This window comes from Takifugu rubripes, chromosome 6, assembly GCF_901000725.2.
Source record: "Takifugu rubripes chromosome 6, fTakRub1.2, whole genome shotgun sequence".
Lineage (NCBI taxonomy): Eukaryota > Metazoa > Chordata > Actinopteri > Tetraodontiformes > Tetraodontidae > Takifugu > Takifugu rubripes.
In genome coordinates this window covers 5,082,724-5,097,020 of record NC_042290.1, presented here as the reverse complement: position 1 = coordinate 5,097,020, position 14,297 = coordinate 5,082,724, and the positions used below count along the sequence as shown (strand labels likewise).

General features: G+C 46.3%; 2 protein-coding genes across 6 annotated transcripts; one reads left to right on the top strand and one right to left on the bottom strand.

Moving 5' to 3' along the window:
• Positions 1–1,099: 1,099 nt before the first annotated feature.
• LOC101065349 (inactive phospholipid phosphatase 7) lies at positions 1,100–7,278 on the bottom strand. Of its 2 annotated transcripts, XM_029837240.1 has the most exons (3): positions 7,085–7,278; positions 4,570–4,987; positions 1,100–2,400 (listed from the first exon to the last, which is right to left on the bottom strand). In XM_029837240.1, exons 1-3 carry the CDS (start codon positions 7,268–7,270, stop codon positions 2,012–2,014), a joined length of 993 nt encoding a protein of 330 aa, XP_029693100.1. In that variant the 5' UTR covers positions 7,271–7,278; the 3' UTR covers positions 1,100–2,011. The 2 variants fall into 2 exon arrangements, with proteins under 2 accessions (XP_029693100.1, XP_003965215.1); XM_003965166.3 differs by lacking the exon at positions 7,085–7,278 and having other exon boundaries at positions 4,570–5,668.
• On the top strand, positions 3,574–12,536 carry fam78ab (family with sequence similarity 78 member Ab). Of its 4 annotated transcripts, none has more exons than XM_003965165.3 (3): positions 3,574–4,079; positions 7,238–7,541; positions 9,566–12,536. In XM_003965165.3, exons 1-3 carry the CDS (start codon positions 4,067–4,069, stop codon positions 10,089–10,091), a joined length of 843 nt encoding a protein of 280 aa, XP_003965214.3. In that variant the 5' UTR covers positions 3,574–4,066; the 3' UTR covers positions 10,092–12,536. The 4 variants fall into 4 exon arrangements, with proteins under 4 accessions (XP_003965214.3, XP_011602843.2, XP_029693102.1 ...); XM_011604541.2 differs by lacking the exon at positions 3,574–4,079 and adding an exon at positions 4,729–4,865; XM_029837242.1 differs by lacking the exon at positions 3,574–4,079 and adding an exon at positions 6,074–6,468.
• Positions 12,537–14,297: the final 1,761 nt, after the last annotated feature.

Genomic DNA, 14,297 nt, shown 5'->3' with positions numbered 1-14,297 from the left:
TAACGGTTGAACGTTAAAATTTATATAATATGCAATTCAGTTGCACATAGGCGACAGGAAATACTTAAAGGCATTCTTATTACCAATAATATTGTTTTGCTTAGCTAGGTTTGGACTGCTTTCATGCATTAAATCTGTTACGCATGTGACACCAGTGACCAATTTGGGTTCAAAGACCACGTGACTTTTAGACGAGTGGAGTCAAAATCTGCACATAGATTAAAACCACAGCCAGTCTTTAGAGGTTTCCTCTCATGTTTCAATCTTTATACCTGCAGACATGAGCGGCACATTTCTGGTTGTGCGATCTAACTTTTATATACAGTATATATATATATATATATATATATATATATATATATATATATATATATATATATATATATATATTTGTGCATTTTACTCAGACGGGCATCATCAGAGCACGCAGACACATCAGTGGGTTGAATCAGTCCATGTGGACCTTGCACAGACAGACCTGGCTGCTATCTGTGCTTACTCACAGGGATATTTTGGGCTGGGCCTTTACAGTGTTGTAGTGGCCTGGAATCGGACTCGAAACCAAGCAAACACACCAGGAGGCAGCTGATAATTTGGTGGTGCTGCTCATCTTTCCGGTGTGTTGATAATATAATATCAGTAGGTCGCTTGCACTGGTGGTGCAACTGATGTGATTCATCATCAAGCAAACAGAGATGTCAAAGGTTTCATGAGTTTTCAAACCTCAAGCCATTAAAGTCATCGTGCTTAACCAATATTGGCCATTTAAAATAACAATAATAAGGTTCAATTCCAGCAGTGACGGCTCAGTTAGCTCTGTGCTCAGAGTAGCGTGACAGGAAACGAGCTTGAGTGGCTTCAAAGACAAACTGTCTTACTGGCGGAAACATTGGTACATAGTAAAGTATTTCTGCGCTCCAGTTTGGGTCTTTAGAGACACACAAAGATCAGACGACAGGACTGAAACGCTGACTTTGCACCCCTGCAGATGCAATTAAGAAGATAAATGCAAAAATGCACCATTTGACTGCCATCTGATTTGTGCACATCTGCACATAATCTGAGATCAAATCACAGTCATACTTGCAAAGAAACATTATTTAACAACACCGTTCATGGAAGTTTTATGTTCACATGTACAAATAAAAACACGGCAAGTTACATGAGATTTTACTGACAATGCAACCGCTGAAATGCACAAAAATAAAGCTACATTTTCCTTAACACAGATGTTTAATCTGCCAACATTTGGCCGCTCCGTCCACACAGTCACTTGTATGGTAAAATCAGTGTTCAGAATAAACAAACTACAGGCTGCAGCAGCAGGAAACAAAGCACTTTAAGTGAGAAAAGAGGCTGGAAATACCTGGCACAAAGCACATTAAGGTCATTGAAACACAAGTGCACATTAAAGAAAATAAGATTTTAGGAAAAAACTGCCAATTCAAAATAGGTTGGAGAGGTGAATGGACATATAAAGTGTCAGAAAATCAATTATTTAAAATTAGATACACCAATTAGGAACAATGAGGACTATTCAACCAACAGGCACCTTGTAATTTTAGAGTTTTAGTCAAATACAATTTTGCAACTCGTTTGTTACATAAAATAACACTGATTAAAAATGAGAAACGAGGAACATCTAAAAGAGAAAGAGGAAATAATATAACGTAGGAAGGCACATGTTGTCAAAATGTGCTCCATATTAAAGAAACAAATCTTTCTTCATCTAATACCTGTTCATCAAATCTTTCTCAGGTTGCATTTAAGCTTTTTTCTCCTTTTATAAATCGCTAGTAGCTGTTGAGGCTTGCAGACTGGGTTTGTGGATGCTACCTTCTAGAAGCGTGACGACAGAAGGTTTTCTTCACCTGCTCGACAAACATGCAAACCAACGTGTGTTTGCGGATTGTAAAGCTATTTGCTCAGTTCCTGAGATAACGACACCGCAGCAGCCTGACGTCGCAGGGTTAGTGTATTAAACAAGCCTTGCATAGCTACGTATAAAAGCTCAGAAAAGGGGGCTCCAGCTCAGTGTGCTTATATTAATAAGAGACTGGCAGGTGTTCGACGAGAGCCACACCGTCTCCATCAAGCTGAAGTGGAGCATGCCCAGTGCAAAGCCGCAGATCATGTCGGTTAGGTGCTGTTTGCCCAGCAGCACCCGCGACAGGCCCACCAGGAAGGCCCACAGCACCAGCAGGATGCGCAGCGGCACCGCCAGGACCAGGTGGGACAGCAAGAACTTGGAGACCATGGCAGCCCGGCTGGCATGAGCGGCGGGGAAGGAATAAACGTCCATGGCGATGTAGTCCAGGAAGCCGGGGGTCATCTCCCAGGGTCCCCGGCGCTTCACCAGTCTCTGGACACCAGCTACGGTCATGATGTCCACGATGAGAGCTGTCAGAGAGGGAAAACGAGAGGTGTGAACCGGCATTTGCAGCAGAATGTCATCAAATCAGAACCGAGCTGGGGTCAGCTATTCAGCAGATAGACCGAGAAACCAGACCCTCTTTCATTATCCAAGGTGCTGAACGCAGATTTACTGTTCCAAGAGGGGCATAAAAACAACCATCTGTACAATGTGGGCAGATAATTTGTCAGGCTAACCCAGGCAGTGTGCATTGTTAGGAAACCTCACAGTGCTTATTGTTTCTGGCTCCGGCAACTGAGAATAATTACAGATAAATCTACATAACATATACACGACTGCTTGCTAATGTGTTAAAAGCCTTTCAATCTGTTCAACGATGCATGAAATATGTGTGCAGAGAAATACATATGCTGTATTAGGCTGTTGGTGCTCGCGCTTCTCTTTTTCGTTAAAAGAAACCTGGAACTGAAAGACGCTGTTTGCGTTTGAAGTCATAAATGAAACTGCATCATACAGGAAGATGTTTAAGATGATGAAGAAGCGTTGGCAAATGTGGCTTCCCCCCCCGGGTAATGGCTAAAAACAGCAGAAAGACAATGTTACACTGCAGGCGATAAGAGCGGGAACCTCTTCTGCACAGTCAGGGTCTGCAGGTGCGTCCCCGTGGGACCAAAGATGAGTTTTTGAATGTTATAAGTGAAGCAGTTACGGCGGCGGATGGACTCAGGCCCCTCCTGACAGGCTGCCGTCTGAGCACCACCCTGCCGAAAACAACAGGATTTGATTTGGGATTAATTTCACCAGTTTAAGAGTTCTTATTCCCGACAGCACCCCCACCTCCCCAAAAAAATCATCCTGGTCCGATGAATAATGAATAAAGTTCTGGAGCTGAACAATGTTGCAAACAAAATACAACATTGCTCCAAATCCAGAGATTATTGGCTTCCAATCGCAGCTTAATGTCGCCACAGCCGGGAGCTTTGCAGAGCTTTTGTCCGGTAATCTGTGTTTGGGTTGTGCGTCTGTGCACATGTGCACACCTACACTGACACACTCCAATAATCTTGGTGGTGTTTACTGCAAGAATAATCTCCGCACTGCTGTTTGACCCGACCAGTGAAGAGGTTGATGAGACCGTCCGCTCATCCTCAGTTTTAGCCCAAACACAACTGACAGGTGGGGTTTTGTGACCTGCCTCAGGCAGGAGGAGTCACTAAAATTAGCCATCTTATTAATACCTTGTTATCTTGTGTCTGCAATAGCTGCAGAGTTAACATTTAGTTGCTGTAAAAAAAAAACACACCCAAAACCAGAAAACATGCGTTTGTGCAGGTGGAATGGGATTTGCTGTTTTCGGAAACCGCGGCGTCTTCACAAACCAGTCACAGGTCGACCTGCTGAGGGGGACAACACTGGTAAAACAGGTCAGGTTGTCACATTTCTGTCTAATAATGACGTCGTGGTGGAGCTGGCCGCGCTCCTGCATGAGCTGGGTGCAGCTATTCGCAGCTCAAAAGGATCCAGGCAGCATCAGATAAAGCCTGTTGCAGCGCTGGGGATGATGTTTTTCCAGAGGCACCGACGCGGCTCATACCTAATTCCACAGCCCATCAGACGAGTTGAGCAGGAAACTTTGTTTCATTTTGTCACGACACTGAGTTAGATCACAATAAACTGGATTGAAGTTAAAAAATGAAAGCTATGGGTAAGTAATAGAACTTGACTTTTTCTTCAGAGAAAGTGTAAATTTGAACTTTTGTCCTTTGGTGTTGAGGCTAATAAGCTATAAATAATGTATTAGTCATAATAATAATCATAGGCCTGCCTAAGGCCAGTTGGTACAAGCTGGAATAACACAATCTGGTGGCTCCTTTCAGTCACAAGCCATAAAAATTTCACGAGTTTTCACTAAAGTCTCTAGAAAACACACTTTTGCCTACTGGCTCATAACTGCAACACATTTGCTCAAGACATTTATAAACGACAGTGTTATAGTTTGAGAGTTATTACAACTATTTCGAGTTTTAGAGTACCCTTCTTCTAATTTCATTTCAAATTCAATCACCCTTCGTTCTTTTTTTGTGGGATTTTGTGTTGGCATGAGCGAAATGCTTTAGAAAACTGCAGCGAGTTCTGAAATCAACTGATTGCCGGTGGAGCTCATGCGTTTTGCGCTCCTCTGACGAGGTATTTACCAAGCAGCAGATTGACCAAGACCTCCTGGCCTGCCAGCGTGTTGCTCCTTGTGAGACACACTATAGTGCCAATGATCCACGTGATGCCGTGGCCGGTGAGCGCCAACAGGGTGACCATGGAGCGGCAGCCTCCCCAGGAGGACGACGTGTAGGCGCACACCCCCATGCGCTTGGACAGACTGATGTCAATGGCGAGCAGGGAGTTCATCGCGATCCCCTTGAATGAAGGGTTCAGCTGCATACAGTCCTCCTCTGGCATCTTGCTGGGCTCTTTCTTGTCCCTGCTGCCGCTGTCGGTAGGTTCCTCACTTGGTTGGCTTGTTTGATGCTTGAGTTGACTCGGTCGCCTTGCGCTGCTTCTGCTCGGGCCGCTGCCGCCGCCACCGCTGCCGCTGCCGCTCCCACCGCCGCGGAGGGGCTGTGGGTTCAGGGAAATAAACTCAGGTCTGCTCAGGACACTGTTCCTCTCCCGCGCCCTTGATCTCCTCGGAGGCATGGTAAGATAAGACCGAGTCCTCCTCAGTGGGTTCAACAATCGATTCTCAGTCCCAGGAAGAGAATTCAAGTGGTGCGAGTTTACCACGACATGAAATGTCCCAGGATCAACCACTTTCAGCAGACCTCCCCCCCTCCAGCGGCCCTAATAGATATATTTAGACGCACCGGAATGTGCGTTGACCATGCTGTTTATAACCGTGCACACCGGGAGGCTGAACGCTATACTGGGCTCGGTGAAACCAGATCTACAGCAAGGAGATAAAATAACCCGAGCGTCTCCTTACGCCAAAACTACACATCAAACAGGTGCTGCTGCGAGTGATGCCGTGAAAACGGATTGTGATCTCAGTTTGGACAACACAAGCGATACGCAGCGCACGAAAGTTGTGATCTCACCGAGCGAATGGTCGAGTGGTGAAGAGGGAAGCATCATTAGACCCCTCACACACTCTCCGCGGCTTACCCGACTCCCGTTCAGCTTTAATTTAAAAGGAATCCTTCAGGAGTCTCATCGTCAACAAAGGACGAGGACAACAAGGCACAGCCGGATTTGACGTAGTCGTTTTACGCACAGCCTTGATTCATCATCTCCGCTGCGATCTGCCGCGCAACGGAGTTCTCCAAGGTGCTTAAAAGGACAAGCGCGCACTGTCGGCTTTAAACGATTTTAGAAATACGTCAAAACCACGAAGACATAATAAATTACTCAACGCATACTTTGTTTCGGCTGATTTCATTGTTCCCACTCAGAGAACACAAAACATTGAACAAAGCGCCATGTGGAGTTTTAAAAATCTGTCATGACAGTCAAGCATTAATCATCTAAAAATCTGCAGACTCCTCATCCACAGCCGTCTAAGTTATATTTGTTTAAGTCACAAATGTAAGCAAAAACATTTTGATTTTTTTTTAAAATCTTTACGCTGCAGTGTGGTTACTTCCTACATTTCCCAGAGTGCTTGCGGCTCAGGCCGGAAGTGTCGTCCCAATGATTCTTATAAAGCCGCTTCTCAGGCAGCTGAGCGAGACCAACGAGTAGCGGGGGTGAACCTGCTGTGGCAGCAATGGGACGTGCGCGGAGAAATGTCAGACCGCGCAGGAATTTAGGCTGAACAGCATCCCATCCCCGACCAGACCGCATCTGCTGGGACAATTATGTGACAGCTCGCCACCACCAAGAGACTCTTTTGTGATTTTTTTTTCCTTTTTGATCAATGGATCCGGTGAAATGGGGGCTAAAGTTGACCCGGCGGTGTCCTTTGGATGTTGCGGTGCTCGGCTAGATTTTCCTCTATGTGGGGAAACGCTACTCTCCGCGCTGGACGGTGCACGCGTTCGCAGAGATACAACTGAACATAGTTGTGCGAGGAATAACGGAATTAAGGCTCCGACCGACGAACTGTGAGAACCGTCTTCCTCTTGAATATCTTCGGAATTTCGCACACACCTGAGGGAGACTTTCCAATAAACTGTTTTGTAGGTAGACCTGTTCTTGCATGGTGATTTTTTTTATTATTATTATTTAATTTTTTTTATCAGATTGGATTTTGCAGTTGCATCGCATGGGCGTTTAACCCGCACGTGTACAGGTTCATGTAACTCCTTAAATTTGGCACTCTTCTTTTTTTCTGAGAGGTTTTGTTTTGAGAGGTTTTTGGATGGACACCATCAGCCTGCTTTACTCATCCCAGCTGCCCGCCTGCACTTGCAACATTTTTTTTTGTTTTGATGATTCTTGTCACCAGCTGGACTTGAGCTTTAAGCCATCGGATAGTCGCGGGATTATCTGTTAACGACGCAGAGATGCACACAAAAGAGAGCGCAGCGCCAGGATGTAACACTAGTCCCTCTGTGAATTATTTAATTGGTAATTAACTGGGAGCTTTTACACGCATCGTTTTGGTCCAGTTGATGCATGCTGCCTTGAAGGTCATTTTTTGTGACAAACCCGGAAATTGACAGTGGGTAAATATTAATTAAACAAGAACCCCGCGCGTTTTGGTGAGGTTTTACGCACCGGAATGCTCGCGTTTCTATTCTTCTTCTTTCTGAAAGCAGCTGTGGATCGAGGATGCATGCGTTCCGCCGCTTCTGCTCTGCATAAACTTTGGGAGAACGTGTCGTGGAGCCCTCTTCTCCTGCTCTTTACATGCGTCTCTCCTCTCTCCAGAACTCTGGGCGTTGTTGTGGTTTGTGTTGCCATTTAATGCAATGGGCTGCATCCAGAGCATCAGATGTAAGCCCAAGAGTTTCCGAGACAGTGTTATCATCCTGGAGGTGAACAGTTCCATCGACCCCAACCCGACCAGCATCGACGAGTCATCCAGTGTGGTTCTGCGCTACCGGACACCGCACTTTCGAGCCTCTGCCAGAGTCCTCGTACCACCTGTAGCCAGTAAAGAGACATGGACCATCGGCTGGATTCAAGCTTGCAACCACATGGAGTTCTACAATACTTATGGAAACAAGGGGATGTGAGTACCAACATGTTGTCTTGTTGACCCAGTGTGAGAGTTTGGAATTTAGAAGCCAGCATTTTTCTGCATCATGAAAAGTAGCTGGTTATTTCTTCGGTGAGATGGTTCCTGGCTGCTTGCCTGCAGGCTCTGGGGGACCTGTCAGATCCTAGAGCAGGACGTCACGATGGAAAGATCACACCTTTTTTGCAATGCAACCACTTGTCAGCCCTTTTTTTTAACTACAGCTCTCGAAAGCAAAATGAAATCGTTATTATTTTCTGTCACTTTCATTTTTCTCTCCCTTCATGTTTACTATCAGACAGCATTGGCAAGGAGACGTCCTGAACGCACAACAAGCTTTATCTGTAGACGCTGCAGCCGCGGACGTTTAGGTGCTGTGTGTCTATGATTAGAGTCCCCTCCCTGACCCAACCCCCCAACACACACACACACACACACACACATACACACATACACACAAACACGCCTCCTCCTCGCTCTCCCCCAAGTCCACTCTAATCAATACACACTTCAAGGTTCGAGGTCTGCAATTTCTAATACACCAAACTTCTCTACCAAAGGAGAATGAGTCTGAATGTAACTATTACGGATATGAGCTGATATATTTCCTGCACTATACACGGATGTGTTGGTCAGGAATGAATGCAGGGGTCTCATGAGGCACTGAGCTGCACTGAGCTCCTCTATGGGCATCAGACCCGAGTCCATCTCAAGCTGAGACGGGACACGTTAGTCTGTATTTTGTGGAAAATGTGTCTTGCTAAACCTCTTCTGCGCTCACGTCGAGGCCGGTTTCCCCGGAAAACTGCACGAGTGCGCTGCAGAAATAGCAGAAGTGGGCCGTTCGCTCCGTTGCGTATAGGAGACCACGTGGTTGTCAAAAAGCAGGCGGTGGAGACACAAACAGGAAGTGAGACACGTCTCAGCTGCCACAGTTGCATCGGCGCAAAACCGCGCATTCTTTCGCTTTAACTCACTGACCAACGTCTTCTTTTTGACAGCCAGTACTCAGCTGTCAGGCTGAGCTGCACCTGCGTTATTAAGCGCGTAAAAAGGACAGAAATTAGAGATTTGGGATGGTCTCTGGTACTTTTCCTCTGACAATAGGAGGCAGATGTGCACAGCTGCAAATGTTCTTAATATTCACGTCATCTGAGTTCACCTCAAAGTGGAAAATTGCTGCAAATTGTTTTGAAAGTAGCAGTGGAGAGGATTATTGGGCCTTTTGTTTTTGTAACACTAGAAACGTACATCTGCACACACAAGACCAGGAGGACACTCTCTCTCTCTCTCTCTCACACACACACACACACACACACAGGCAAAGGCCAGGCTATTATCATGCCTGACATGTTAATCTCACCCCCTGGGTGAACGCATAAGTCAGAATGTGAAGCCGAGCAGACACTGAGTCATGTGGCTGCTGATCACGCCGCTATCGTCTCTGATCTTCAGCTTCGTGGGGATAAAAAGTCATTTTTGCCTTCTGCAGGTGGAAAATCGATAAGCAGACACAACTCAAGTCACCGGGTCATTCAAGCCTTTCTGTTCCTCCTGCAGTGTGTGTGTGTGAGTGTGTGTGTTTCACAAGAATCCACTGCAGCGTTCGATGTTATCTTCATTACTAATGTTTGAAAACAGGTGAAAAGCGGATTTAAGTCCTTTTACACACAAGTAAACGTGGCTCTTAAGTGTTCCGGTAAAACGCTTTCAGTTACCCATTTTCAGTTTTATTTCACTTCCTGCTTCCACTGTTACTTCATGTGTGTGGCAACATTTCACACATCTGCAGGAAGTATTTCATTTTTCATGTTCCTGACTGACAAAATGACTGACTGAACTTGAAACCCATTGGGGTTCTTCACCTTTTTCCTCACGAAATAACCTTGTTTAGTCCCTTTTTGGATCCTTTTTGGTCATCAAACTAGCATGGTTATCATTCAAGCTCAAAAGGTCCTTTCATGTCTGCGAGTGACATCTTTCAATAAATCCTCACCTGCGACTTCTTTAACTTGCAGGTCCAGTTGGGAGCTCCCGGATCTGCGTGACAGAAAGATCCTGGCCATCAGCGACTCAGATGGAGTCAACTATCCCTGGTACGGCAACACGACGGAGACCTGCGTGGTTGTAGGACCCACAAAGAAGGACAGCCAGTTCACCGTTAGCATGAACGACAATTTCTACCCCAGCGTGACCTGGAGCGTGCCGGTCAGTGACAGCAACGTGCCTCAGCTCAGCAGCATCCGCCGCGACCAGAGCTTTACCACCTGGCTGGTGGCCATCAACCAGGCCACCTCAGAGACGGTCATCCTGCAGACCATCCGCTGGAGGATGCAGCTTCACATCCACGTGGACCCGGAGAAACCCCTGGGGCACCGCGCTGTCCTCAAAGAGCCGCTGGTCCAGGAGCAGCCACAGATTCTTGGGAAGAACGAACCCATCCCCACTAATGCCATGGTCAAACCCAACGCCAATGATGCCCAGGTGCTGATGTGGCGGCCAAAGAACGGTGACCCCATGGTGGTCATCCCACCTAAATACTGACCCCTTTCCCCGACCAGACCGGCCTTGGATTCCTTTTTATCGTTTGGTTCATGTTCCACGCCAGAAGCTGCTTTACTTCCCCCTTTCTTTTGCCTCCACTTTTCCTTCATAAAAAGACCGATAGATATTACAATAAAAATGCAACGAGCTGTAAGAAAAGAGGAAATAGAGGCGTGAAAAACCTGCAACCATCTACCTTCAAATTGGATCCCCTGTTACTGTGCAAAAACAGGACGTTTCCTTTGTTCTAGTTCAATTTTCCATTTTTAATGGACACACGCTGTAGAACATATGTAGAAACCTTGCGTGTCAATAGCAGGTGTGTTGTTATTTATAGGCTGGGAGAGAGTGCGGTCGAGTGTTGTCATATGTGACATATTAGATTTTATGATAAAAAACAGCCAGACATTAAATCCATGCTGCCTTAAGTTTACACTGCTGTCCACTGCAAACGTTGGCGCCTTATACCAAGTGCTACATTTTCCCAGTTCTTCCTAGCTGGTGCTGGACTGTGTGGATTGAGGACAGGACCAGGAACAGAAGCTTTTACATTCGGCCGTCGTGGACCCGAGGAAGGCGACGCTTTACGCAGCAGTGGAACCAAAGAAGTGAGAGTTGCTGTAACAGCCGTCAGGGGCAAAAAAGGACTGAAGAATTAGTTTTGTTGACTGTTGTGGCGTTCATGGTCTGTGAATCCCTCCATCTCAGGACCCATTTTCACTTCCCTCTTCCTCTCGTTCCCTCCAGCCTGGACTGGATTGCTCCCATTGATGAGTGGCAGCGTTTCTGAGCGTCCACCTGTGATTCACATATGGTGCATTTTATCCTGTTCAACTCAAGAAAAGGCCATTTTACTGTCAGCTCCATGCCACAGCTCATCTGTTCAGCCCCGTTTATGTGTGACAGGCTCTCTGAAGTGGCAGCAGATGAGAAATAAGTGAATATAATACGGTTCAGGTATCATAATTAGCCCTAAAGCGACACACTTTCGTGTCCTAAATGGACTGAACTGTGCCACGGAGGTCGCGGTAGACGGTTGAGTGGCAAAGGTCGGGGTCAAAGTGCTCGCATGAGTATGCACATGTAGAGAAGCGGGAATAATTCTGAATGTGGGGACAACTAGAATCCCAGGATTCTATAAATAACAGGGATATTTATGCGGCACAGCTTGAAAAGAGGTCACGAACTCTGATTTTCATGACCTAACCTAGCACATTAAAGCATTTTTGCACGTGTGGGCACCGTGCTCAGCCCCTCCAGCTAATGTAATTAAACCTTGACATGCACCGTATCTGCGACGGAAATGAGCGCGCACGCGTTCATCAGGGCAGGTGCGTGCATTTGAAATCCCATTTGAGGGATTTGGGACTTTCGCTGCTGCTGATTCTGTCAGCGTGCAGGAGTCGCCGCGTCCTTGCCCACGCAACAGGGACACAGCATGTGCTCACTCACAAACACCCTGGGGGGAAGGAGGCGGCCCGCTGGAGTGCCCGACTGCCACGGCGGCGCCACAATGGCAGAACGGGCTCAGTTTCTCTGTGCATGTGAGCTGTCTGACATCACATGTTTTCCCTTGTCCTACCTGGAACAAACAGGAAGTGATTTTAACAAGTGAATTTATTTAATCCCAACGCGAAGGGTGACAGCTCTGAAGATGACCCGCGGTCAGCTCCTGATGCATCATTCTGCCGCCATATTTAAGCCACACGTGCACGGTTTACAGACTGCATGGCAGGCAAAACAGTGCCAATATAGGAAGGAGCCCAAACTATGCAGAGCAGCGATGAATTTAAAAGTTTAAAAGCCTCCTTTGGCTTCGTGAGGCGTTCTTGTTTTTGTCCTTTAGCCGCTGTGAGGCGGGTCTGTCCAAATCAGCCACGTGCACGCTGTGCGTCTGCCGGTGTGTGTGTTTTCTTTTGTTGCGCGCCCGTGCCAAGTCTCAAACCTCTCCTAAGCCCACACCTTCGCAGTTCTTCCGAGGGCTGCTCCGTTTGTCAGATCTGCTTCTATTTCTTGCCCGGAGACACCGATGCGTCGCGTTGAAAACCATCATCCAGACTCAGGATCATCTGCCTTTAACTGGCCCGCTCGTACGTTCACTTACCCACTGGAATCAGAAGTGTCAGTCCTTCCTGCTGTCCCCTTCAGTTTAAAATCTACAGTGACAGTGGCTAAACCTCCTCACCCACACACCACATTAGCACGTCCAGTATGAAACCATGAGGGGCCCAGTATGTTTGTGAACTTGTTTGGGGCTCTTTTTGACAAATTGGTTTTATTTGCTCATCTCGGACTTTTACACCGATACTTGAATATGGGTCGATGTTTAAAACTGTGAAACTGCACAACAATGGAGCTCCAACCCTTAAAAAATAAGAAAAAACATGTAAAAAAACAAAAAAACCAAACCTATTTTTAACAAATGAATAAAACATTCAAAACAAACACTGTCTTCAGTCTTTTCCGTTTATTTCATCTACAATTTATATTTCAAGGCCACGACGACATTGCAGAAATGTCATTAATGATCAGTTCAGGTTTAAGAAAGCTTCTGACACAACAGCCGAATATTACAGTTCCTATAAGACTCCCCGATGCTGAGATGAAATGTAATTCTCATGGACGTGTGGTACCTGACGGCGGTTTTCCCCACATTTCTGAATTCATTCACTCAGCACAAACCAGAGAGGGAGAAAAGACTCAGAGCTGTGCAGAACAAAGGTTTGCAGTGTGGAAAACTACCCCTGTGAGAAGCCCTGGAAGTCTCCACAGAGATGAACACACACATACACACACACACACACACAGACACCTCAACACAAATAGATAACATACACAGCTCCATACTGGTCCATCATCCACATCACTAAGGTTTTTTTTTTTTCCTAATTTATAATACAGTTTAGTGTCCATGTTCCTTTCAAGGAAGTGTCTATTTTTAGGAAATTCAAGACAGAAAAGTGACACAGGATCTTTTAAAAGTGTGATTCTTGAAAGGATTTTCAAAAGTGCTCTCTCAAGTTCTTGAATCTCGAGTCCATGTTGCTTTATTACGTGCAAATCCGAGGGTTTAGTCTAATCTGACGGTGCAGATCAGGAGGGCACTGGTGGGGGTGGCTTGAAAGGAAAAGAGTCCCATTTCCATATTTATCTGAAGTTTAACTCCCGTCCGAACGCCTCTGCATGCTTTTGTCGCTGTCAGCCTGCAGCTCCGGAGCTAAAGTCCATGTCTTTGCTATGCTGCTCACATTCCGCTGCTGCATTCACAGCTATATTTACCCATCTCAGTGGCTGTCTGCATACACACACCTGTCAGTGCCCAGTAATCACGCTAGCCTGTCTCTCTGGCACCAGACAGCACTATTAATACTCCCCGGTGCCAATGTTAGAGGTGCAAACGCTATCTGCCACATTTTTTTCCCCATTTAATCCCCGAGGTAACACCAGAGCTCAAAGACATCTGCAAACTAACCTAGCTCCATCCTTCCACCATCCAATAGATCAATTAACATGCAAGGAACCCAAAACAACTGGATGTTTTCACTCAGTGACAATTGAGACCTGAGGAAAGAACGAAATGCTTCATTACCAGCAGAGAGGAGAGTGAGAAAGTCGAGGGTGTGGGGTGTTGTGTCTGCTCATTCCACTCTTCTGTGCCATGTGTAGCACCTAAATGTCAACAATAGGACGTCCTCCGACAGGACGCTCCAGATCCGCCGCAGCTTTCTTCAGCGAACGTGTTTGCTCACAAAATCTTGAGCGTCAAAACAATCACCTCGGTTCAAAGTCACCTGATTCTGATTTAATTAGCCAAAAAAACCAAAACAGCATAACATCTTAAACAGACAGTCGAGGCCTGTGTGGAACTGCTAAAAAAAATATCAAAAGTCGTGTTTCCACTAAGTTTGAATAATGCTGACGAATGTGTCAAAGTGGACCCCAGCGCAGCTCTGTATGTCTGCACTAAAGGACCATTTCCATGACAACTGCATGGAGCAGGAGCCTGGACCGGTACATCTGGACCCCTCGGAGCAGCTAGACATGAAAGTTTGCACTGTGGTGCTCCTGTGGCATCAGCATAGGTAAAGAGACAGGTGAAGGTGAAGCCGCTCAGGTGGTGAGATCACACGACATTAAAGCATCAAGAACTGTTGCCCTCATCACAAAGCGCAGCTGGTATTCCCAGTTTGCTCCCAGTTTAAAAGC